General features: G+C 37.1%; 1 protein-coding gene across 14 annotated transcripts; it reads right to left on the bottom strand.

Annotated features, from left to right (window-relative positions):
• Positions 1 to 947: 947 nt before the first annotated feature.
• LOC148714738 (Glycosyl hydrolase family 47 protein) lies at positions 948 to 24212 on the bottom strand. Of its 14 annotated transcripts, none has more exons than XR_015975354.1 (16): positions 23820 to 24212; positions 22418 to 22460; positions 22261 to 22326; positions 22095 to 22156; positions 21541 to 21640; positions 21116 to 21298; positions 19323 to 19371; positions 19064 to 19243; positions 18501 to 18621; positions 13989 to 14070; positions 13756 to 13841; positions 8420 to 8604; positions 8193 to 8306; positions 4909 to 5050; positions 4653 to 4803; positions 948 to 1517 (listed from the first exon to the last, which is right to left on the bottom strand). XR_015975354.1 is itself a non-coding variant. In XM_088716070.1 (16 exons), the coding sequence occupies exons 3-16, from the start codon at positions 22433 to 22435 to the stop codon at positions 1290 to 1292; spliced, it is 1569 nt and encodes a 522-aa protein (XP_088572196.1). In that variant the 5' UTR covers positions 22436 to 22587; positions 22813 to 22905; positions 23820 to 24212; the 3' UTR covers positions 948 to 1289. The 14 variants fall into 14 exon arrangements, 8 of the variants coding, with proteins under 8 accessions (XP_088572196.1, XP_088572200.1, XP_088572197.1 ...); XR_015975351.1 differs by having other exon boundaries at positions 8482 to 8604; XM_088716070.1 differs by lacking the exon at positions 8193 to 8306 and adding an exon at positions 22813 to 22905 and having other exon boundaries at positions 8504 to 8604; positions 22418 to 22587.
• Positions 24213 to 27281: the final 3069 nt, after the last annotated feature.

Genomic DNA, 27281 nt, shown 5'->3' with positions numbered 1-27281 from the left:
TTCATTTGATCCAAACTCTCTTTGTTTAAGCCGGTTGGTAGCACCCCACTTTATTGTAAACTTAGTACTCAATGTTCTCAATCTTGGCATTGGACTCTATATTGCTACCATGTACATAGAGTTGTCGGTATGCCTAATATGCCTTCTTATTTGAGTATTGGCTTTATACTGGTATTGTACATTACATTATGTCTATGCATGAGTAAAGTAATTAAAGTATTTTTCCTTTTTCTATTTAAAAGTGGGAACATGCTTCCACTCTGCACCAAACGGTCCTTTCCCTTTGATTCCACTGCAATGTGATGCATATGATCTAAAGTGTGACTTGATGGGGAATGATTAGTAGGACGGTGTCCTGCAAGCTTGCTTTATGGCCTTCTGTTCCTTTGACCTCTTTATGGCCAAATTGTGCCCAATATGGATTTCTTATTTGTCACATCTCTTAGCGGTTGGGGGACCGTGCTCTAGGGCGGTTTTATCTGCCTGATATTTTTGCTATATTGTATCATCATAGGTGTTTCTCTCAAGCTGCTGTCAAAGCTCCCTTCCACCGTAATTATACTATGACGATTTTGCTAGCATATAATTCCATATGTTGGCACCGCTCTGCTAAGAGCTCAGTCTAGGGCGAGATCTAGGGTTCCACCAGAGGGCAACCTATAGATCAAGTTTTTTATTCTTCGTCTGCTGAAAAGAAATGAAACAGAGTTCCATACTGTCTAGAGTAGAAATGACAGTTATCAAATTGTCACGGAGGGGAAGAAGTTTAAATATAAAAAAGTTGAAGTATGGTAGAAACCATAGTAAATCAGTTTGCTTCCACAGATGGATCATCCACTTGCCAAAACACCTGTATTATGCCAATACCGTGCCAGCAAGTCAATTCTCACAGTAACCTCGTATCTTGATATCCCAAAAGAAAATAAGGAGAAAAAAAAGAGAGGAACTTACAAGAGTTGACATCGCTTCAAGATAAATCATGTTAAGAATCTGATACACATAAAATAGCAAAAACTTTGTAGTGGAAGGAATCGATCTTATGATACCTTACTATGACCAACTTGCACAAGAACTCCTACATCGAGTTAATATGCAACGGTTCCATGTAAAAGCTAATCAGAAACATGAGTACAAATAATACCCTATCATAAATTTATATCAGAATTTGGGGTAGAACTATCAACAGCCCCGAATACTACTCCTGCACAAGTTGTATAATATTTTTTTACTTTATTATTTTTGTTAATAAATGAATGTTCACTATTGCATCTAAGATTGCTGCTGAGGAATCATAATATGAACAACCATGATCCACAATATCCAGCCATACTGCAAGTTCTTCGCCTACAGGTGGTTGAATCAATCCCACAGTCAACATCAGTGATACACCTGTGATCCACACGTGTATCAGGGATATGGCAGGCACTCTCAACCCAAGGAGTGATATTTCCACCAATGAACATTGCCGGGCAAACTTGTAAAGACATTGCACTTGCATGTGTTACTTCAGTTCCATTCTACAATAAACAAAACATCATTGGTTAACAACCTGCAAACTAGACTGGATATTCAACAGCATTAACAACGAGCTTCCTCCAGCTATTTGATGGATTTATGGATCCTATGTTTCTAAGGCTAAGTTAGAATTAGAAAATGCCTTCAGGTTTCTTCTATCTCAATCAGAGTCAAAGTAATACTCTGTCAAAAGATCAAATATCTAAATACAACACAGAAAAACCAGGAAAAAGCTCAGCTTTCAAAAACTTGGATCCTGACTTGTTGCAAGATATAGAAAAAGAAAAATTGTGATGGCACTACAGACACCATAACAAGCTTCAAGAATTGCTGATTCTTCATAGGATTATGAAGACCTTTAAACTTAAGAGCCATATGTTTCGAGTAATAACGCATATTGGCATGCACAGATTTTTCAAAAACAGAGCAGCCTTCTTGAACTTAACATAAACTCTCATGTGCATGCTGCGTAATTCTATAGCATTCCTAAAAGCAAATAGTTTTGGTTTTGGTCGTATCTGAATTTCTTCATACATAGAGAAATATCTAAAGCCTTCTAATGAGTTGTATTTCATTCATTATATCTTTTATTATATAATTGAATTCTCTTATTAACTCATTTGCTTTATATTGATTAGCATGAATAGTGAGTTATTCTATATCATTATTTTTATTATATTGAAACTGCTCATAATTTTCCTTAATTCCTATTCATCAAATCAATTGCATATTCCTTTAATACCTCCTTATAACTTAAATCTTTTATTTCATTAAAACACAAATTTAATATTATTATTTATAAATATAATAGTTACTCCATTAATCTCTGATTGCATTCATCTATTTAAAAGATTATAGCCATCCATTTAAATGAAAATAAAGAGGTTTTTTTTACTGTTACAAAGATAGCTACCTTTTCTCTCCTAAATTTAAATCAATTCCTTCCTCTCTCTACAATTTCTTCTAACCAAGTCATAAAACCTATCAGAGGTTTCTCCTCTTTTAAGGGATAAGAGATGACTTGATTAATTAGCTAGGTTTAATGGATCAGGTAAGAGAAATGCGCGGCAAGAGACAAGAGAAACAGTTACTACAAATTTATGATCATTATTTTACATTAATCATGATAGAATTATCCTTTTGAGTGAAATTTGAATTTTTACATGATCTTTGACATGCACCGCATGTGTTAAACACTAGTAGTTCCTAAATAGTTAAGGACCATGAACATAAATTGTCTCAGTAGCGTATAATCCAACTAGCATAATAACAGTTACAATAAAATAAGCAAATAATGATTTTTATATTTGTAATAATATATCAACTATCAGTTTAGTGCCATCATAAATTCATAATTCACCACCTTCCAAAAGTGCTTGCAATAATCCAGGGAGAAGACAACAAAGATTAGATAAACATAAAATCTCCCAATGCTTCACAAACTACAACAACAAGCTTATCATCATAGATGGTGGTAGAATAGAAAATGTGGCCTCAAAATAGTTGATTGACGATCTAAGTCTGAATAATGAAAACCAACATGCCAAAGACTATAATATGGCTCAGATTGTGACTAAACCATTCCCATTGGCCATAAGTGCTTAAAAGGTCTATGATAATTATATAATAAGTCTTGCTATTTCAGTAACTTCTAACCCTCTCATTTTTATTGCTTCTTCCTACCATTTAATTATATAATAAGGTCTATGATATGTCCTTGTGACAGTGAAGCTGTCCATTAAAAAATAATTGCGTTTAGACAAAATGAAGCACTGACTGTGAAACTTCCCTCAGTACTTTTCAAAAATTCCAAACTGCAATTTTGAACAAAATGTTTACCATGGCAGTATCGTGGTTTTCCTCCTAAAAGTGTATTCATTATCGAGCTCCCTGTCTCACCCTTTTTCTAATTATACTTCACATCCATAATTATTTCCAAAATGTCAAGTAATAATGCCAGTGGGCATGCATGAACATGTGCCCCATGCTGAAATATTTTTTTTTTAAAAAAAAGATACTCTTTTTAAGTTAAAAATATGTGAAAGTTAAATTAGCAGGTGCCATGCTGACCAGTGCCAGATGTCGATACACAGCGCATGCCAGCTGGTTGGGCTACAACGGGCACATTTGAAACCTTGATTGTTATGTTTTTGCAATCAAACTAACATATTTAAATAAATCTAAAATGTTTGTAAGTTCTTATTTACTTCAACAAGGGGGAAGGAGAAAAATCTGTTTGTTAGAAGCTGGACCCAGAACACAATGCATCTGATCTAGACCTTGACTCTATCATCATATCCTTTTTTTTATCCTCTCCCATGTGCAGCCTCATATCCTCAGATATCCTTTCTAGCAAACTATATTCTTCCTCTTTCAACTGCCAACCTATATGTGCACCATTTACCTCTTTTCCATTGTTCTAAAAATAATTTTGCACAATCAAGAAGCTGAAATGCTTAAAAAAAATTAGTTACTTAATAACACATAGAACTTCCTTATACGAAAAGCAGCATGATTCAACCTATCCAATCTATAGAGAATCAATTCTAAGAATCAGGATATGAAATAATAGAAGTAACACATAGAACTTCCTTATACGAAAAGCAGCATGATTCAACCTATCCAATCTATAGAGAATCAATTCTAAGAATCAGGATATGAAATAACAGAAGTAACACATAGAACTTCCTTATACGAAAAGCAGAAGTTTGAGAAAGCTGCATCACCAGCTTTTACTCTAGTGTCAACCCTCTGAGGTAATACAAACTTTCTAAACAGGACAATTTTAGATGAGGGAGTCAACAAGGAAACATTTTTACCAACCAAAAGGTAGACAGACTAAATTAATTTTTCTATTTAAGCTCATGGAACTAGGTAGCAAGGAGCAACCTTTTAAAATTTCCCAGGACTTTAAAACAGTATTGACAGAGAGAAGACAACATTCATTATAAGAATCAGCGCTCATCTTGAAAGCACAAACCGGAAACCAATAGACTGATAGAAAGATGATTACATAACGGAAGTAACATGAATAAACAGACCTGGATATTTCTATGAATAGTTCATGTGGAAATGCAAGTCTATGCCAAAGGACTTAAATATTGTTGTGAACTAATGCCAAGGGATAGAGATAGCACCTTTATCGATGTCCAATTACTTGGGATGTAGGACTCTGGAAGTTTCTCATGCCAAGCACTTCTTATAGGAAGAGGGTGACCCTCGGTAGTAAATACATAATTTTTATCGGCCAAAAATGAATCGTCAAATAGAAGATAAAGATATTTACATCTGAGAGGAAAAGAGGAAAAGAGTTATCTCATGAAGTCTTAACATATCAACAATAAAAGTAAAAAAATTTTGCTTTCCCTTATCAGCAAACATAGGATAACTCACGTTTCAGAAAGGAAGAAGCTATGCTGATGATCTTCATGTTGCATAGTTGTAACATCTCTGATGCTTGCAAAACCACCATCCACTTTGGTATAATAATTAAGAGAGTTGATGATTGATTCACCCACTTCCATGTACCAAGGATCTGATATATATGAGTAAATGTTAATCCCAGAGGAAGGAAAAATGATAAAAAATTCATCTGCTTCTGCATTGAAATCATTCCACTTTTTCATGTAATGGGTAGTCTAAGATTAGCATTATTATGAAATTAAAAGAACTAAAGTAGCAAAATGTGTCTCCAGGAGCACAAGTTTTCTGCAGAAATTTTTTGTGCATAGAAACTTAAGGGGTTTAGGTGCACTAAAAGCCCAGGCAATTTGCACATGGTCATGAACGAAATCTATTTTGGAATCCCGCCCCATAAATGTTCTACAGAGTCAGAAACCACATACATATCATGCATATAAATACGCACATTTATGGTGGGGGGTGGTGGATACTCTATCTTCTTTCTATTCTGGTAAGAGCCTTAGCAGCCGGACAAACAAATACCCAATGGCCAACCTGGCAGAAGGCCCCCAAATCTGAGAATTGGGCCTGCTCAAATCAACTCCGCAAGCCCCAATATCATGTGCTTCTAAACAGCTATAGCAGCATAGAATTATTTGATAAAGTTGGTCAACCTCGATGGGTGCAAAATCACAACATCCTCCATGAAGATGAGGATACCAACAGCCTTCTGTCCAAGACTCCACTGTCTGGGGTCAAGCACCTAACCATTTCCTACATATCCCATATCCTTTTTCTTCATGCCATTCTTAACAACTAGGGACTTAAATAATCAAATCTTCCTGATGGAAGACAAAAGCTCAAAATTGGACATCAGCATTTAACAACTGATCAATCTAGTCAATTTTTTGTTCAAACAAAGAACAAAAATCTTATAAAAAGAGTAGGTGACTAGCATCTGATCGTCCATTCAATGAATGAATTTCCTTGTAGATTTGATTTGGACAAATGACTGCTCCTTATGTGACTAAGAAAAGTGAACAACAATGAAAAAGATGATTACAACAGCCATAAGACTCTCTCTCTTGCGATAGCTGGAGAAAAGGGCATGCCTCTAGTTGCTACAGTCACTGCAACAGGTGGGCACTCTACTCTATCATGCACAAAGGTCTGGTGTTTTCTTTTGTTTTGTGCCTTTTTTTAAGACTAGATTAGAAAGGGCTAATCCCCACCTTCCCAACCTATACCCACCCCACCTGTTGAGGCTGGCGCCAACCAGATTCAAACCCCCGCCCTTTTGCCCAAGTGGCACGTGGTGATAGTATCCAAGCAAGCACTTGGTGGTGGTCTAGTGCTTTCGAAATCTCACCAAATAAGCTGTCAAACAAATTAACCCTACTTCTCCAAGAACTTCCAAACTTTTTGATGGGTACTTTTATCCAGCCAAATATGTTTCCCTTGAGCATCTTTCTCAAAGCAATATCTAATTAGTTTTTTCTTTTTTTGCTTGAATTGAAAGAAGCATATGGAATCTTCTTAACTGTGCCTCAATTTAAAGGAATTTTTCTGATAGTCTTCTTTCTACAATATCTAAAACTAACAAATTCATCTTCTTCATACTTCACATATTTCACCTACCTCATGCTTAATGTGTCAAACTTGGTTTACATCTCTGATTTGCCTAACAATATCCTGGCTAAATTTATAAATTTCCTTTTCTTTTCTTGTTCCAACCTAAAAATTACCAAAGTGGCATATTTAGGCTTGTTAGCTTCATCTATCCTTTTTTTTAACCTTGCTCGAGATTTCACAAGCTGACACCATTTGCTAGTCACCCGCTAGCATGGAAATGTCATGCCATGCTAGAGCAGCATACATGCCAAGCAGATGCAAAACAAAAAAAGAGGATTTAAAAATAATTTTAACTAAAAGTTATTAAAAAAAGGTTAAATAGGTGACGTACCCAAGAAAAGATTAAATAAGTGTCATACCAACATATGTGGGTGCTAAACACTGGCTTGGCATGGTATGTGCCTGTTGGTATGGACCGGCACGGCTGGCACCTAAATGCTTGACCTTACATCTTCTAAAGTCCTTGGTGTCTTTTGTTCTGTCTCTAATAAGAGCATAGCCCTTTTCTCTTATAGCTTATTTGCAACTTGCCATTTCACGATGAAGTTTATTTATACATATTCCTTTTACCTTTAGGCTCTCTGGAAACTTCTTTAGCAACTCTCCTTATATACTCTCCATCAATTGGTCTGAAATCTTAAATTGGTTCTCTAGTACCAGATTCCTAAAATTTTATCCTGAAAGATGTTACATTTTATTGCTCTAAATCCCACTATGTTATCCTTGGGAAATGTGTAATTCTGTTTCTGGTCTTTGCTCCATGAGCAAGCATCTAGGACATGAGCTTCTTAGCACCACCTTGCATGTTGATCTCTCTTCTACTTAGGAAATAATAATCTCTGGTTACACATTTTGCTTACTCTTAAATGTGACTAGATGTTCATCACTCTAGCTATAATAACTTTTTGCTATTGCCACATCATACGCTGCTTAGATGTAGCAATCACCAATTATTAAGATTATGAAAAATAGTTGAAATATGTCATCAGATGCCAAAATCATGCTCTCTCTTTTTCTAAAGAAAAAAGATTATTGATGGAATCCGCGTAAGAATGATAAGAGGTCCTTGTTACACAGAAATAATCGAAATCAAGAGTAGATTTGGGTTAAATCAATAACAGAACTATTAGATCATCAAAGTTTAGACATTGATACACTCAAAACATCCAGACCACCAATGAAGTAGGACTTCTAATTTCTCAGAGAAAATGCAATAGCAATATGCGGTAACTTTATGTGAAAAAGAAACAAACTGTGGAAGATGTTGCAAAGATGTGCGTTCATAAAATGTATTCCAGAAAACCTAAGCCAGTTTAAATTTGAGAAACTAAAGTTTAATTGGCAAGACCTTAAAGCAACTTTCTTTTTAAACTAAAGTATGTTTGAAATTTTACACGATTTCTACTTCAGGTTCTAAATTTTCTTAAATGCGCAAACTAGTTAAGAAAATACAACCCAACTTACACAGGGACCATATCAGACTCTGAAAAACAATGACAGTTCTACAATAAATTAAGCATATACATATTTGCACCCAAAACATTAACAGCCTTAACATATGTGAAGACAAAATGATAAGATGTTTAATCTTCAGCTATCTACTTGCTATCCATTTTTTTCAAACCACAGGAACAAGCACGTACCAACTTCTTAACTTTCAATGTGACATCTATTGCCTTGTTCAAATGCTTATTTCCCATTTGTCAACATACTAGCACATGCACCTGCATATGTACATGGATGCTGCACGTATGCACCTATACACCAATGCATGCACATGCATAAGCATCTGCACTTGCACAGACACAATTATGTAAATTTTGAAACAGTTCATGACCTCTAGTTGCATGATAAAGAACTAGGGACCTACTCATTTTGTCACTACATTTCTCAATGTACTTTCCGCAGTTCAAGTGATAAAATTTCAATTACATCTTTAAAACAGTCCCATGACCTTTAGTTGCTTGATAAAGGTAATATGTAGATTCGGCAAGTTCAGGGCGCAATGGATAATATCTCTCTGTAGGATGCAACGTGTCATGGTCCAAAAGATACCTGTAAAAACAAAGAGATGTCCCATCTGAAATAGGCATTGGCTACTACGTTGCCTCAAAGGGATGATATAGTATGTTAAAGAAAGAAAGGAGGTAAGGTATAAAAAGAAGTTTCTTAGCACCAATCTTCTATGTGCCCTTGCCATTGCAAGTAACAAAAAATTAAGGCAAAGTTTTTATATCAAAATAACCACTTGAAATTTGGGCTTATCAAGTTGTAATGGTTCCTGAAGTTTAGCTATCCACAATGTTAAACAGTGCAAAAAAAAGTTCCAGTTTTACACAATATGCTGAGAAAGACAATCCAAAAAAAATAACAATAAAACGACTTACAGGACATAAGATTATTTTACAATGTAGGTTTTTATTGTTAGTCAGCCAAAAATTTCTCATCTCAAACTGTTAAACATCAAAACAAGAGAAAAGAGACATTTACAAGTTCCACAACTATCAAGCATGGTGTCTTTAAGGGTAGTCAATCTATAGACCCATCTCTGATGTGAGTCTATGTAATAGGCTGATTCCTGAAAAGGAGTAATGATTCATTGCATTGCATTATTCCCAAGTTTTACTAGCTATGCCTCTTTATCACGGAAACTCATATTTTAGACTACACAAAATCAAGCCTTTTTTTACGGTCCTAGTCCACAAGCTACTATTATTCCACCTCACCTACACTCACTTTTTTTGGGTAGAAACGACCTATAGGCAATGGGCTGCACAATGGTGGTTAGCCCTCCTGCAAATACCCCTAACCCCCCAAACCCGGTTGAAGATGGGATTTGATCCCAAGTCCTTCGAAACAACTGCCAAAAACTTTACTATAAGCTAGCAGCCTCAGCATACTCTCTGTGAAAGCCCGGTCTGAGCCTGATCCACTCGATTGGCCCGACTTGAGGCTTGGCCCATAGAGTGGCCAAGTACGTGTTACGCGCGTGACAAGAATGGAGGACTCCCAGAGGAAGTCTTCTTCTTCAGCAATTCTGACTAAGAGTCGAAGTCGTAGGGCTGTCGGAACCCTAGATCTCCTTTATAAAGGGAGAGCTCTCTCCCTCCAGAGCTCTCCATCCCGAGCAATTCTCCTCTTTCCCTCTCCTTCTTTCTCCTTTTTCTCGTTGAGTTCGTGGCTGCTCGTCATTGTGTTCGCCGGAAATCGGGACCACCAAACACCACTGGAGCTGAGGTAATACTTTGATCTTCTTCTTCTTCCTATGACCCAGAATCACGGCCGTCGTCCAAGAAATCAGCCGGAAATCAACCGGATAAGGATCTCCTATTTTGCCTCTTCCCCTTTTGTTCGGCCATGCCCATCGTCGGCGTTCATCGCCGAAGCCCTCAGCCGCTTTCCCATGTTCGTCCATGGTTGAAGCCAGACCCCCAGCCGCTGCCGAGCGGGCTGATTTGAGTACATCAAGGCAAGAAATCATCTCTATTCGGCTCTATTTTTGGTCTGCTTTTAGCCAGCCGACCACCGGCGGCGGCCACCCTCCACCCCATGTCTCCACCGCCTACTGCCACCTTGCCAGAACAACATGGTCAGCCGCCAATCAAAGCTCCTCTGTTTTGCCAAGAAAGAAAGAGGAAGAAAAAAAGGAGAGAGCCATCCCTCTCTTGTTTCTCTCTATTGTTCTCTCTTCCATCTCTCTCATCTCTCTATTTCTCTCTCAGAAGACATATGAATCCATGAACCGAATCCTATCTCTCTATCCTATGGATCCGAGTTGACCCCTGCAAAGGGCCCCGATCTGTCCGGGTGCCCGAGCAGCCTACCAGGCCGATCACCCTAACCCTGTTAAGTACCTATAAAATTCAGTATTGATGAATCCTGTCGAATGGCCTTAGCTTTGGTCCCATGATTTATTAATTGAGTTGCTTAGACCTGACCTAATCGGCCACCTGTCATCCAGCCAACCGTTCTATTTGTCTTGTTATTTCAATACTATTAAAGTTATCGAAAGAAAATTAATCTTACTCTTAATATCTTTAAATAGGTTTGGCAGGTTCGCTTAGTAAAGTTTGAAAGTCAAATGGAAGAGGTAAGTAATCCTAACACTCCTTACTAATTTTCAAATTTACTTATTTTTTGGTATATGAAAATACAAAAATAGTATTAAATGTTGATGATATTATGTTTTCTTAAAATCAAGGATCGAGCATACGATATTATAAAACTCATGATTTATTGCGAAATAATGGTTTCATGAATATTTTAATATTAATGACTTTTTATGAACTATAAACTTCATATTTATGAAATTTGTATTTTGTTATGAAAAGAATAATTTCATGATTATTCTACTATTAAAGGCTTAATTATGGACTACAAACTCTTTATAGTCTTTTAGAGATTTATTCATGTATGATCTAAGAAAATATGACTTAAGAAAATTTGTTTTAAGAAATGACTATGGGCTCTTAGATAGCTATGTACGGCCCTTGCCATTGCCAGCGGGTTATAGTAGCTCGGCATACAACTCTCACCAACGAGTAATAGTAGCTTAGCATACGGCCCTTGTCAGCAGGTTATAGTAACTTAGTATTTAATCCGAGAGAATTATTATAAATTATGATATGACAAAATGATAAATGATTTATGACTTTCTAAAATTAGCACGATTTATGATTTTGTTTATGCGCTGAGAACCATATTTATGTAATTTGCATGATTTATGCATATGCAACAACATGATTGATTTATGATTATACTATTATTATGTTTTTATTTTTGTTAATGGTAGTTATCTTCTCTAAATGATTTATTGATGCATGTAACAAAACTTATGCTTGATCCGGTAAGGTTGTGAAAGGTTTACTTGCTGAGTTGTATCGCTCACATATCTTTATTTTTATTTTTCTCTCTCCAGACGAATAGAGTCGATAAGAACAAAGGATAGTCCAGATTTAGATCTTGCGCTAGCAAGCATGGCAATTTTATAGAAAAATTTTAGTATTTTAATTAACTATGAATTTGCAGTTAATGATTTTCTAAATATTGAGAATTATGGGTATAGTATTTATATTTAAATTTAGACGCCCTGAACCGGTATGGTTTTATTTAATGGATGATGAAATTGGACTTTTAATTATTATATTTTGTTTGTGATGGATTTGGAAGCTAAGATAAAATGGTTGGTTTCATCTTATCGTGGGTTGTACCCCTCAGTAGCATGGTTGTATTATGTTCCAGATTTGGGGCGTGACACTCTCCCTTCAATATTAGTAAATATACCATATGTTGCATGGTCGGCTTGTTCTTCCCCTTCAACACAACTGTATTCTCTATGATCAAACAAAAGTTTAAGAGAGATGTTGAGAAACTATAGAAATCAATTGTGTTGCGCATAAGGTTTTAAGCATGGATTGTCGTACACTTGGTATCGGTGCATACTAACCGTACCGTACTGGTACTAAACAGGCACGTGGTATGGAGGACATACTGAATGTCAATACGCCGAAACAGTTTCTATACCAAACATACCAACACGGTAACAAGATGATACCAGTATGGAATCCGATCCCGAGACAAAGAACCTTATTTAAGTTTTTGCCTAAACCAACCTATTTAAGCCAATTATGATAGAATGAATTTGTTTCAGCCAATCTGGATCACTTTTGGATGGAGGTGATTTTATCCAGTTTTAACCAAAACCGTCTAAAACTTAAAATGTGTAACTTATTGTTAATAAATGTATTTTTCAAATTTGAGTCAAGGATCGACACTTGAATCCCTATAAGAACTTCTAGACTAATGCATCCAGGGCACCTTAAGACCTCACCCCACAACATGCCAAGGCCTTCGGAGACCAGTGTTGAATGGATACAGACACGAGAAATGGATTCAGACACGTCCAAATGTCGGACTTGGCAATAAGAAGAAAAAAAAAAAGATAGGGGGATATGTAGAAAAAATAGTTTTAACTAAAATATTTACATTTAAATATTTTATAAAAGAAAATATTAAATGATGTTGTTTGTTAAAGTTTTTCAATATGCATCTTTCTCATCCAAACTTCCAATTAGCTTAAAAATTTTAGGAAATTGGCAATCTGTAAAATTATTTTAACTTGTATATTCTTAAGAAAACTCTAAAAAGAACAAATTCTCACATTTAACATTAATGGGTCAAACTAATTGTTTGAGGCTCAATCCTCGAGCAATTTCTAAAAACTAAAATTACTAAATTTTGACAAGTATCCAAGTGTTTGATGCGTATCTGACTTGAGTTCTAGGAGGTGGATACGAGTGTCAATGAAGCTGCAAAGGCCCCTATGCTAATACTTTATAGAGAGTAGCATGAATGACTAAATACAAGGAACCATCATACATAATAATAACAGCTTGTTTTTTATATAAACAAGTATAACCATTTGTAGCTATATGTGTTTAGCATAAACTGCTTAACCTCAAAACTATAAAAAGAAATCCCCAAATTCAAGATGTTTGGAGGCCCTACTAATAAAAGACAAAAAAAGACTTAAACGCACAAGGGATAAAAAAGCTTCATGGTTGCAATATGTAGTGGAGGTTTGGACCGTGAAAGTTCAATAAGAAACTGATATATATTTTCACAGTGCAATATATCAGCATGCTTTCTGAATTTCATTAATACACAAAATAACTTCAGCCTAGAACTATTGAAACTAGATAAATAAATATCCTATATTTATAACAGAAATATTCTCTATTGTGCAACAATTATTCTATCTTTTCTAAACTGAAACTCCACAAGCTCAAGCAAAACCAAGTTTTAGAACATTGACTGTGCATGTGTTATTCTTATGCATTATTTGTTTAATAGTGTAACATCCACTTAGGCATTATCATTCTCCATATGAGTATACATTATTTTTTTTTTTGTCATAGAGTTTATTGGTCATATAAATGCAGTACACTGCACAGTTCTCAGATAGCCTAGTTTTTTAACGAGATATTGCATTCACCTTGTCATTAGCTTCTCAAGTTCTGACGGTAACTACAAAATTCTCATGCAGCAGTTACAACATAATTGTTATTAAACAACAGTCATGACTTGACAGACGATCATCGGATATCTGTTTCTTGTTTTCAAAATTCTTGGTAGTTGAAACTAGAAGCCAGAAAAATGGTCTCTTTTGGCAGATAAATTGCAGAATAAATTAGCCACCAGATATACCTTTCAGGTAGCACACCATACATCTTCCATACATGGAAAAATTCACGATGTGATGAGTTGGCAGCAGCAACATCTCCCACAAGAATCTGTTGGCAATAAATCACGGATGAACATTAGAGTATCCATATTTTGAAATCATATGGGAATTTTTTTTCGCACATATGGGAATAAATCATATGGGAATTTTGCAATCATATGGCAATAAATCATATGGGAATTTTAGGGGCGGTAACCTGAAGACCAGGCCAGAAGGCTTGAAGGCTTGTCAGCTGCCAATAGGTTGCTCTTCCGGTTCTCATATCAGCTTCATGATACCTGATAATACAACAAAACTGGAGTTCATATGAAATCTAGAGGATGTATTATAAAATTAAATGTCAAGATTTTAGGAAGAAGAGAAACAAAAAATTGAAACTGCAGGCACAACATGATAGTATATTATAGGGTGGTATTTGCAGATTCGGAATATAAAACACAGATGAACCTTAGCATAATATAGTTGCAAAATGCAGTTATATCTTTTGTACGTCAACCATGGTATGCTGAACCAGTCCGTACCGGCCGATTCAGTCCATACCGGACGGGTCCAGTCCCTGACCGGTCCGGTACAGCCATGAAAAACGGTTCCGACCCCTTGGGGCCGGTACAGCCATGAAAAACGGTTCCGACCCCTTGGGGGCCGGAACCAAGCAGTTCAAGCTTCGTACAGGTTCGCACCGGTACATCCTTATATCGGTGCGAACTGGTCTAGTTCGCACCGGTTTGCTTTTTTTTTTTTAAAAAAGGCCGCGCGCTATGGCCTTTTTGACCACAGCGTACGTCACTTTTTGAATTTGGCCTTCGGCCACAGTGCCACGGGCTCTCGCCAGACAGCGCGTGCATTGTCCCATCAAATGCCGAATTCGTTCAGTTATAAAAATTGAGTGGCAGAACTTCGAATCTAGACATCGAACAGCGAAAGAGAAGGCGAATCGAGAAGGGATCCAGCAGAGACAACATGGAAATAAATTGAGGTGAGAGGGCGTTGTTCTTCTTCTGAAAAATTTTAGCAAAGTCTAATTAAGATATGGTTTATTTTCCCTATCTATTTTCTTTAATATTTTTTTAAGGTGCTTAGAAAAAATAGATCAAAAATGGCAAAAAAAGAGGAGATCATGCCCAATTTTTCAATTTGGACTTGATTTTTTTATATGTTGTAGATATGTGCATGGTGACATTTTTTTTGGAATATATAAAATTTATATTTTAATTAACAATAAAAAAAATTAAAATTAATTTTTTAATAAAAAATTAAAAAAATAAAAAAATTGAAAAAATAGTCATTCTTTCTACATAATTTAGAAGTTATTTTGGAGGCAAAAATTTTTTTTTGAATTTACAATAATTAAAAAATTAAAAATAAATTAAAAAATAAAAAAATTATCGTCCTTGTAGGAATGGAACCATCAAGAAAAACCAACCCTCCAGAGCGTGATATTAGCTGGGAGCCTGGGACCATGGGCACATGCTCAAGGCTCGGCACCAGCTTAAATGCAAATATTGCCACAAGTGTTTCAAAGGAGGAGGGGTAACCAGGTTAAAGCAGCACTTAGCCAGTAATTCTAATGAAGTAGCTACATGCCCCAATTGCCCACTGGAGACCTATCTGCTGAAAAGCAAAGATTCTAAGCAGCAGAGGGCAGACTCAATATGAAAGAAGGATAAGTAGAAGGATATGTGGCGAGCTGTTGGATCATGGTTCCAACTTCAGCCACATCCCAGCAAATGTGGCAGACAATATGTACTGCATGTCTATCATTTCCGCCATACAGGCTCCCGATCTTGATGTAGATCCTCCAGGTCTGAAGAATATCTACGGTGAGCTTCTTGACAATAATGAACTAGAGAAATGAATTGCCTCTTACAAGAGCCCACATATGGACTTACTATGATGTGTGATGGTTGGACCGGTCCAACAATGCGGAGCGTCAACTTTCTGACATACTGTGATGCGAAGACCTTTCACAAGTCGATTGATGCTTTGGAACATGTGCACGATGCCGCATACATCCTCAGACTTATGGAGGTGATTAATCAAGTAGGAGAGGAGAATGTCATGCAGGTCATCCTGATAATGGGTCGCAATATAAGTTGGCCGGGGAGATCTTGATGGAGCAACAACCATATATTTTTTGGATCCCATGTGCTGCACATTGTATCGACCTCATGCTGATGGACATTAAAAAAATCCGTAGGATGCAGCATACGGTCGAGATAGTCCAACGCATCACCAGGTATATTTATAGCTATACTTAGGTTCTGCGAAAAATCTTACGCGGATAGCTATCCGAATCCTCTTCCAGACTCTTCTCGAATAGCTGTGAGCGCAATTGGTCCACCTTCGCCCTCATCCACAGCAAACAGAGAAACCGTTTGACACAAAAGCACCTTAACGACCTTGTTTATGTGCACTACAATCTGCGGTTGAGGCTAAAATGCATTCAGAAGAAAATAGAGCTCAAGTATGCAGATCCGATCTATAGGACTTTCACAGATAATGGCAATGATCCTATGCTCGGCTGGCTTGTATGCCAGCAGCAGGAGCCCGAACTTGACGAGCTAGGATCGCCTCCACGACCAGCCGACTTCATAGCTAGCGAGGTTAGGGTCGATCTAGAGCAATGGGCTGAGCGCAATATTTCACACACTCCCACAGCTGATCAGCCGCAGCCAGAGAGGAGCCAATCACCACATCGCTGGTGCGGCACACCCTCTCAAAGAGATGATCGAGAGATGCTCAGACGAGGACGCTACGGTACCTAATCAACTCGATCAGAAGAGCGTGGTAGCCAGGCAGAGGGGTATGAAGGGTAAGAAGGCACTTGCCCAAAAAACGAAAAAAGAAAAACAAAGGGCCCAATGAAATATCAAGGAGACCTGGAGCAGCAGCGATGAAGGTTATGGTGGTGATGGATCTGCTAACCATAGAGAGTGGAGGACAGTGTGGTGCTACTTATGAGACAGCCGGAAGTTGATCTTCGATACACCGATGAGTCCCAGTTTACGCATGCTACACAGGATAGAGACCGCGGTAGGCCATCTGATAGAGCCCGCGAGGATACCATTGCATATAGAAGATGATCTCCTCGAGGTCGTTTAGGAGGACAGGATGCAGCTGCAGATGAGCTCGCATGTAGAGTAGGATCCATAGACGTATCAAGTTTCAAGTCGTATACTAGATTCTATGATTTGCAGCCTCAGGCAGCCTATAACCCATACGGATACGAATATAGATATGGTGTGTCAGAAGCATCTTTTGGTGGCTACTATCTTACGTAGCCCGGAGCATCACACAGGTCGGATTTTGCTGCATCCATATTCGGATGTCCCCTACACAGTCAGAAGACACCTCTCAAACCCAGAGTGTGAGCGAGAGATCTGACAGTTCTTATTACCCGACGCGTATTCCTTCTGGTTGGCTTGATCTGCCTCCTCCTGACTATAGTTATGATCCGAATATCAACGAGGACCATCGCCATCTGACCCGATTTTAGATATCCGAGAGTGGTTTAAATGTATGTAATTGATTGTATCTTAATTTGAAGATATTTTATGTTCTTCATTTTATAATTTGTATCATTTAGAAGTAATAAGATACATCATCTAGCTTAGACCTTAAATCTAAACATAGAAACATCAAAAAACATCAAAAAAATAGCAAATGACTTAATTTCATACAAAAAGATCCAAAAAGAGAGAACTCTCCAAAAAAAAAATATCGTCGTAGCCGGCCGAACCACCCGAACCAGTTCGGATCTCCACCGGTACGCCGACTGGTACCGGTTCGGCATATCTTGACGTCAACAGGTTTATTAGAGAAGCATAATAGGTAAGGGACAAAAAAATATCAGCAAAGGAAACATGTAAAGAAAAATGAAAAGAACCATGCTTAGTGGCATTAAACCAAGGTTTTAAGTACCATGTTGCACCAGTCATACTGACCATATCATACCATACCATTGACATAAAACAGTATAAGTACACCAGTCTGTATTGTATTGCACTGCACTGGCACATGATGGTGTCAACTTTTATGTGCCTCCACCAACTACTGTACCATGCATCACCATGGTATAGTACTATAGTACCAGGCACTTGACCAGTACAAGTACCCTGGTCCAAGACTCTAACCTATCTTTAAACCATGAAAATTTCATTAGTTGCACGTGCTAGGAAAGTACCGAAGAGTAGTTATAGTGCATTAACCAGTACTTTTCTTTTTCCTTTTTTTTCTGAATGTTCTAGCACTATGACCCTGATATTCAGTAAGAGGGATCTAACGTCAAAGGGTTGGCACAAGAGGATTGATGTCAACATTCTGTAGATATCTTCTCAATCTTATTCCTGGAGGGTTTGGTCACTTAACAAGAGTTAAAAAGACTGCATACATCTGACATGCTAGGCAACCCAAACTTTTAGCTACCAACATTGACATCTATGATTAATAAATGATCTATAATTCATTAACTGATCTCATAAGCTGAAATCATTTAATTCCAACTTTTTTCTAGCATATGATAGTACTTGAGTAACGGCTTTTAATCTACAGATACCATTCATACCTTTTAAATCGTGTCACCATTTAAAAGTCAAAGGAACATTTTTCCTAACAATTAGTTTCTGAAACAGAATGGCAGGAAAAACATTGATTGGAATCAGAATTGAGATTTCCACACAATTAGGAAGAGAAATGCTAAGTGCTGTACCATGGGCCATGCCGGAAATATTTCTGCACAGCTAGATAAGCTGAATGAAAGATGTCCCAGTACTCATCACTTCCAAAAAGAATGTAGGCTTTGATTAAATATTCGTAGAATGAATCAACTCCTACAAGAGGTGAGAAAAATTAGAATAAAAAAATGTATGTGAAACATATCAAGAAAAACCAACCATATATACGAATGAATGTTGAAATTTTAGGACATATATTGCTAGCCGATATTCAAAAAGGCATCATTACATAAGGTCCTAACAAACATATTATTAGCTAATAAGATATTAATGAACCTGATAGTCTAATCTGATGACTATACTAGGAGAGGCCATTGCTTGGTGCTATGGTAAAGGCTTGGGCTAACAAGTGCAATGGCATAGGTTCAAAGCTAGGGCAACCATTTTGTCAAAAAATGCCAAAAGTTAGGCCTGTCCCAAGTTTGCCCCTCCTAGGACCCTGGATCATCGGGAACATAACTAGGTAATAATGTATGAACTATGAACCATACAGGAAAGCAAATTTATGCAGATAATTATCTGAAGCAGGAGAAAGTACCAGCACCAATGCCGGATGAATATTCCATCCACTCTCCAGTGACAACATCAAGAGTTGTACCTAAAAGATTCAAAGAACTTCTCATGCTCCATAATTTACGGAGAGCACGAAGAGCCACAGCTTCATATCTAGAGTCACCAGTTAATCGTGACAATGCTCCCATTTCAAGAATAAGAGAACCTGAAGATAGAAGTAACTGTTTATCCTTTGGAACTGAAAGAGCATTGCACCAAGAACAGTTAATGGTTAGCCCTCTCACCACAACCCGATGTGCTAGTTTCAGTTGTCTCATTTTCCATTACTCCATTCTGTCAAAACATAAAATTTTACAGTTTTAATCAACAAAACCTGGTATTCATAAGAAGATTACCATTATACCAGCTGTCTATATATTAACAATAAATCAGCAGACAACAATCTCTTTTGACATGGAACTTACAAGCATTAATATACTTCAGCAAGAATTGAGGGGGAAAGGCATAATTCTAAAGCATTTCCTTTAATCCATAATATTCCAGTTTCAATTATCCCATACAAAACAAATGCAACTTTCCAAATATAGAGCATCAAGCAGGAGTGTCCTGGAAAATTAATGCAGATAAACCAGAACTGAAAAAAGTGAAGTTTGAATTACCATTTTATAAACCTAAATCCTCTTGTGCAAGTTTGACTCTTAACTATGTAATAACAACCGGATACTGGCATTTCATATTACATGATCTAGGTAATTGTATCCAAGTTATCATGCAGTAATGACTGGCAGCTCTTATCTGTCCAAAAATTTTATTACTATTACAGTTTTAAGAAAAGAAGAAAAGAAATATCCAAGCCAAGCTGGATACCATGACATGCAAGACTAGAGGCACCTAGTTACAGAATGAAATCATATAAAATCACAAACCTGCCAGAATAAACTTCTCGAAGAGTCTCCCAAGATAAGAAAGAAGATTTGAATGGATGAAATCATAAGCTGCACCTCATTGCATTATTTGAACCTTTTTTGCAGCCTATTGTAAAATAACCAACAACCCCTTTCTAAGCAGGCGTGGGACTGGGCATGAGCAGTGTTATGCTGCATTTTTTGGTATAACAAGAAGAGGATAAGAAAAGATAATGCTGATACAGGAGTTAGTCAACCGAGGCTAGAGAGGTGGAAAAGAGACTCGGATGGTATAAACATGTGCAACAAAAATACGAGACCTTATTAAAAATGCAGTCCGAAGTTGAGTTACAGTCAAGAAAAAAAAAAGGTGGGGATGGCCTAATAGAATAAAAGTGGAAGTTCTAGCTTCTACTAATGAATCAGATATGCTAGCAATTATAGCAGATGCAAAGTTAAGAGAAAAATTGCAAAGGATTCATGAAGACAAAGTCAAATGGTCAAAAAGCTTCTACATTGTAACTGTATTTTCTAATAATTGCATCCTTGATTCCTGGATAGTCGTTACTCGTTAGGAATATATCTTGTCTATGCTCGATGGTTAATGCAACTTGAATAACAAGTCTCATCAACTAAAAAGTGATAAGTATCATTTTAAATAACCTTAAACAGAATTTTCATATATTTTAAGCTAGTTTTGCTTAAGCTCCCTCATAGATTACATCTAAGACCATTTCTTTGATGAGGCAAGGAATCCTTTCTTATAAATTCCACTTATTTCCTCCAGTCTGTATGACCAACTTTAACAACTCACAACACTTAGCGCATGCTATGCCCCAGATGATGTAATTTTGCAGTCCAACAATGTGTAACACAATAAACCTAAAGCGATGAGTATATTTATTCTGTTTACGTCAGTTAACTCCATAAGATTATCACTAAGCAATCAGCAAAAATAGTGCATTATAATATAATCTATTTATATGGAATAACTGTGCATGCAACCCTCCCATCATCACCACTGCAATCTCCACAACAATCCTCCCCCCAAAAGATCTCTTTGTATCACAAGGCACTCTATGAGGAACTAGTAAGGAGCTCAAAGAAACTTTGGAAAAGATGCTAGATAAATGAAAACCTTAGAATAACAGAAGCAAATTTACATGCAGCACCTTCAGATTAATCCATGCATATGGCAAGCCAGTGGGAGTCTCAAATGCAGGTAGGAAGCGTTGTCCCAAGTCTTCAGCAAGATTGAGCAATTGATTCTTGTATAATCCATGATCCAACCTGCCTTTAGAATCAGTTGCAAGAATATGTGCAGAAATAAGCCCCCCAAGAACTCTTATGTTGCACTACAGAAGTAACAAGAAATAGGAAAAACAAAACTGTTAGAACACCATAATTGAACTTTCATAGCGCACAGCTAGTCAACAATACAGAGATTCAATGACATTAGTTCACTGAATCCAACTTCCAACCATATATATATATATATATATATATATATATATATATATATATATATATATACACACACACATACATGTATCCTTAGATTAGTAATAAGAAAAGATGGAAGAAATAAACGATATACCTCAAACAGATTTACCCGAGCATTGACATCAAACGTCAGGTTATCAGAAAGCCAAAGCACTCCTCTTTGAAATTCCGTGAAGTTACCTAAGACAACAAGACTGCAATAAGCCAAACAGAGAGGGCATCATCTATCAACCTTGTGAAAAGACTATCACCAAAAGATGTTTATATGTACTCTCGACATATTCCCGACAGTTAAATGCATGCATGGTGTAAAAATAAAACCCAAAGAACCAAGCGCATTACCTATCAACCTTGTTAAAAATAAATTCAGGAATCCTACTAATGCAAGCTAGTTAAATCATTGCAATAACTCAGACATGAAATCATGTTTTCAAGCCTCAAATTTATACAATACATAGAAGCATAACATGCCAAGGACTGATCCCAGAAGAATACAAAAGCACCAACCTTAGATCTATGTTCAATATCTAAATCTCACTCAACTGAAACCCAAAAACTATTGAGATAATGATAGACAGTCATTGGTTGCAGCACCTATAAAATGTTCATATTTTAGTGAGACAAACTTAGTCAATATTTTAGGCATACCTTGACAGTGATTCAATAAGTGTTAAGGCTGATCCATTATAATTTTGGGGTAAGTGTTCAAGCTGAAAATAGGATAAGCAAACAGTTATTTAACCAAAAAAACTCATTTTATCATAATATCATAATAATTAAAAGAAAACAACTCAGCTTATTGACAAAACTGCACCTTCAAATTCCCAAGCTCGCTGAGGGAGTCTGTGAAAGTTTTGGTAAGAGGCTTGAGTTCATCATGCTGCAAAACAAAGCAAAATTAATGATGACTACTAGGGCTGGAAAAGAAAAACGGACCACAGAAAGAAACTTCACAGGGCAGAAGAACTGACCGGAAAAGCATGAGCCATGTAGTTTTCATAAGCATGATAAAACCTGAAAAATTAACATATAACTTTTAATTATGGAGAATTTTTCTCGGTTAGCTGAGGAGTGAGGCTTCATTTCGCTGACCAGTTGAGAAGTTCCAAGAATATAAATTCTGGTACAAGGCAGTCATAATCTGAGGGATATTAGTTTTAATTTGATCACTGTATATAGCTCAAATAGATGGAAAATGATTCTAAAATCATTGGTTGGCATCCATGTCCACAACAAACCATACTACGCTTAGGAGACAGCTTAAGACTATTAAATATATTCAAAAGAAGGAGAAGCAACTGCTCTAAAGCATTGATAAATTAGTCACAAAAACAAGTTGGAAGATAATGAGATACAAGAAAGGTACCAGAAACAATAGAGATTTTGACATAGCACGGGTAAGTTTACTTTCAGCTAGAGGCACATCAAGATCTTGAGGATCATCAAATTCCAAAATTGTCTGCAGAGATTCCAAACAATAGTTTATTGTGTTTTTATTTACGAATAATTTTGAATAATTTTAAAAGGGGCCCAAACCCCAAATACTAGATATTATCTTCAGAGGTTCCAAACAATACAATCTTTTGTCAAATGAGACATATTTGGTTTGATTCTTCTTCGAATTGAATTGTTTTCCCTTTGTATGCCTTTTATTGTTATTTCATCTGAAACCCTAAAACTCAAGCTGAGACAATCTGTCCTACTAAAAATACACGAAAACTGAATCGCGAATTGATCCAATTCTGAAATCTGATCTAATCAAATTATTGGGAGAACAACTGTATCATCAGACTAACTACAATTGTTATGTGGTGCAAAAAATTAAACGCACCACACACGAGACACATTCCCTCAGCCCTCAAGACATGCACGGACTGCAAGTGTCACCATGCAACTGCAGTGCACCCCATCCGGCCACTCAGCAACCCACTTCAAGCATGACTCTCCCTGACGCGACCCTCTTTTCAACAACGGCGAGCGCAACTTAACAGATTACCCCCAAAAAGGGGAAAACAAGGCTTTGGAACCTAAAATTTTTCGAGAACATCGAACTAGGGACGCAAAACACATGGCAAAGAAAAATCAAAACAGCAAATCCAAAGATCCATTTTTTTCCCATCAAATATTTTTTACAATTCTACGTCCCCTATTTTCTAGAAATTCTCTTGCGTTGCACAAGTTCTTGGACTATGCCATTCTTTCTTTCTAGTTACAACAATCATCTATGTGATTTGTAGCATAATTTGAAAACAAAAAAGGAAGGAAAAGAATTCCGATCAAGGATACCGGTCAAACAAGAGAAATTATTGCGACCGTAACGAAGAATATCCAGAAATTTGAAGAAAGAAGGCGGGCGATGATAACTCTACTCACATTTTCCGGACCTTCTCTCGCATGTACGCCTTCCTCGCAGCTCCGAAGCCGGCGGCGTGGTGGGAGAACGCGGAGAGGATAAGGAGAGATAAGAGGCCCCATCTCACGGGCCCGAAATCAGATCTGGCGGCCGGCATGGCCTCGCTAGGCGCCCTAAATCCAACGCGAGACGAGACGGGCTTTTCCTCTTCCCTCCTCCTTCCCCAGTGATCGGCGAGAAGGGTTTCAAGACGACCGATGAACCCCACGAAGCTCAGCTGCAAAGATTCGCCAGTTCCCGTTACCCGTTCGGCCACGGTTTTGAATCTTATTGATACACCCAGCGCCGGACGCCTCTACTTCTGAAGCCACGCAACTTGGGCCTGCAGATATTTTTAATAGAGTTCGCCTTCCGCTTTGCACCCAAATTTTGCCGACCAAATACAAACAGCTGCGATTATTATTATTATTATTATTATTTTGGCTGAAAGAAAAGGGACAGAGAGGAGAAAGGGACCAGCCCACCCCGTGATTATTATTATTATTATTATTTTGGCTGAAAAAAAAGAAGGGGGCCCGCGCATCCAGAAAAAAACTGAATTTAATCGATGTCCGTACATTTCGAATCCAGACAACTTGGACAGAATTATTGCTCTCTTACCATTAGACTAGCATATTAGTGGCTACAATTATTATTTCATGATTCACATTTATCTTTGATATAAGTGGTTAGCATGTTCGACTCCAAGTATGCTTTATATTATTTTTGGGTTGTTTTTCACAATGTCAGCTAATCGACAACCCGCCGATTAGCTACAATATTTATTATAACAAATCTTTTTATTGGTCATGCAGTATATTCCTCAGCATTTCGGTGAAATGAACTCTAATTTTATCTAGTATACCAATGACAATCTCCCAGTTGTTTTATACAATATTTCACACTAGCAAGTTATTTTTGCATTGTTGTATTCTCAGGTCATCAATTTTAATTTGGAGCCTGGTTTTCACATTTTCACATTTAATCATGCTATGTTTGCATAACATGTACTTTGCTTTATTTTCATGTTTTTCTGGATTGTTATCTGGGGGGGACCTGAACATAGTTCCACATCGGCTAGTAGCGGAAAGGTTCTGTGCCATAAAAGGGGGGTGGAAATCCTTTCCTCTCGAGGCGCCTTTTGAAGGGCAAAACCGTGAGGGCATTGGTTTCCCCTCGTCAGCGCTGGACGCGCGGGCCGGAGCGCCCAAAGCGGACAATACCTCGGGAGGAACGCAGTCCTCTTTCTCTGCTAGCTTAATGTGGGCTATGCTGTTGCATGAGGCTCCGGCCAAAGCGCCGTCCCCGCAACAGATGGCGCCGTCTGTGGGAAGGGCCCCTTTCGCCGTTGACTACCCCCCAGGACTGGGAGGCGCCACAGGAACCTTCCCGTTGGGGGGGCTATGTTGCGGGGGGGGTACCTGAACATAGTCCCACATCGGCTAGTAGCGGAAAGGTTCTGTGCCGTAAAAAGGGGGTGGAAATCCTTTCCTCTCGAGGCGCCTTTTGAAGGGCAAAACCGTGAGGGCATTGGTCTCCCCCCGTCAGTGCTGGACGCGCGGGCCGGAGCGCCCAAAGCGGACAATACCTCGGGAGGAACGCAGTCCTCTTTCTCTGCTAGCTTAATGTGGGCTATGCTGTTGCGTGAGGCTCCGGCCAAAGCGCCGTCCCCGCAACAAATAGCATATGCAATTGGGCTTTCTTCGACAGTAAGTACGCATAGGATCATGCATAAATTTTGATCAACATAATCGAAAATACACTGGCCTTGTTAGTTTTAATTCTTGTTTATTTTACTTCTCAAGTGTCCACATTGATTTCAACATTCTCTGCTCAACCTTACTTAGAAGTACTCCATCATATTAGCTTAGGAAATTGGATAAAAAAAACAGTTGTATGCTATTTATCTTCTCTACAGTCTGCCTAAAAATGGATAAAGTAACAGATTACTTTCTTGGTCAAAGTTGGCAATAAAGATTGATACCAATTATCCTAATCCAAATCCAACATAAAATTTTATGTTTACAACACTAAGTTTTGATTCAGCTCAAATTTGGAAGCTTATCACTTTATCATGTGTAATAAATATAAGTAGATCCAAATTTGAATAATAAATAATCTCACATCGTCTTATTAGCAAGCTTTCTTACCCATTCGGTGGCATTTGGTGACCCAAATGGAATCACCAAGGTGCTCTTATATCATTGGTGATACTTATTTCAGAGCAATCTAGTCCCTGATGATCTAAAATCACTGTACTTAGTTGCTATATTTCAGTGATTAAAGATTCTTAGGTATCTACAAGCAAGCTATTATTCTATGGAAAATTGAAGTTCGTTGACCATATAATACTAAAACTACATCTGATATATTTTATAAAATATATTTATTAATCATATATTCCAATAACTTATTAATATATTTAATTATTAATATATTCTATAAAAATATACTTATTAATTCTACAAATTATTAATCCTATAAAAATATATAAATTATCATCATATAAATAATATTTTTCATTTTTACTTATAATATATTATTATCTAATACTAATTTTTTTTTGATTAGAAAAATAAGGTAAAAAGAAGTAATATATTAAATAATTTCATGGTATAAATATAAAATACAATAATATATTAAAATTATAATTGAATACTAATATGATCCATAATATCATGATATAATATATATAATATTAATATAATATAATATGCATAATATGGATATAATATATTAGGTATATTGATACAACAATTTTTTCTACTGGATTGTGAGGCACTTTTGTCTCCAAATACAGCCCAAGATCACTATCTTTGAGTGATCTTGGATATCTAATCTCAAAGTAGGTTTTTTGTTGTTGGGCTGAACAGTGATTTGAGGAGTGGAGGTGATTGGAAATGATTACCATATAGAATTATCATAGTGCAACCAAGCACGGTGCTTTCGTAGCCTCTACCTATGTCATCCTTGATTTTGGGATGATCACCCATTACCAAATGCTTTCTTCCAGAAGACATAAATCTAATCCACCTCCCATGATCGCTATCATGCTCCCTCCATTTAGCCCCTCACCACTCTAGGCCTTCTCTTTCCTTAGTGCCCCACCCTACCGCTTTTGCATTTCCATTATTACACGCCTTCTCACGGAGTTGCTTCCTAGGGACTCTCTCATGCTTTTCACCTTCCTTTTGAAATTTTGACATCTAGATTCGGTGTGGAACTACTGGAATGAAGTTATATTGGGATTTAGATTCATGTGAAACTTGATTGAGATATAATCATGTCTGTTGCGGTCGCTATTGTCATTTGTATTGCTTTTACTCTCTAAAATTAGGTAAACAAAAATTTCAATACAAAAATTTCATTTTAGGCTTGACTGCCAAAGTCAACTTTGTATTTGTGATAGACACATGATGTGGACAAGACTATGGTGACACAAT

The sequence above is a fragment of the Phoenix dactylifera genome, chromosome 2 (genome assembly GCF_051530095.1).
Source record: "Phoenix dactylifera cultivar Ajwa chromosome 2, Ajwa_hap1_PhDact_Kaust_v1.1, whole genome shotgun sequence".
Classification (NCBI taxonomy): Eukaryota; Viridiplantae; Streptophyta; class Magnoliopsida; order Arecales; family Arecaceae; genus Phoenix; species Phoenix dactylifera.
The sequence above is the reverse complement of the archived record's forward strand: the minus strand, read 5'-3'. Positions and strand labels throughout refer to the sequence as shown.

Coding starts and splice junctions, on each gene's coding strand:
- LOC148714738 (XM_088716068.1), bottom strand. CDS start 23,956: ATGCCGGCCGCCAGATCTGATTTCGGGCCCGTGAGATGGGGCCTCTTA. Junction 21,299..21,540: donor CTCGGGTAAATCTGTTTGAG/GTATATCGTTTA, acceptor TTACTTCTGTAG/TGCAACATAAGAGTTCTTGG. Junction 19,244..19,322: donor AACTAGCACATCGGGTTGTG/GTGAGAGGGCTA, acceptor TTCTATCTTCAG/GTTCTCTTATTCTTGAAATG.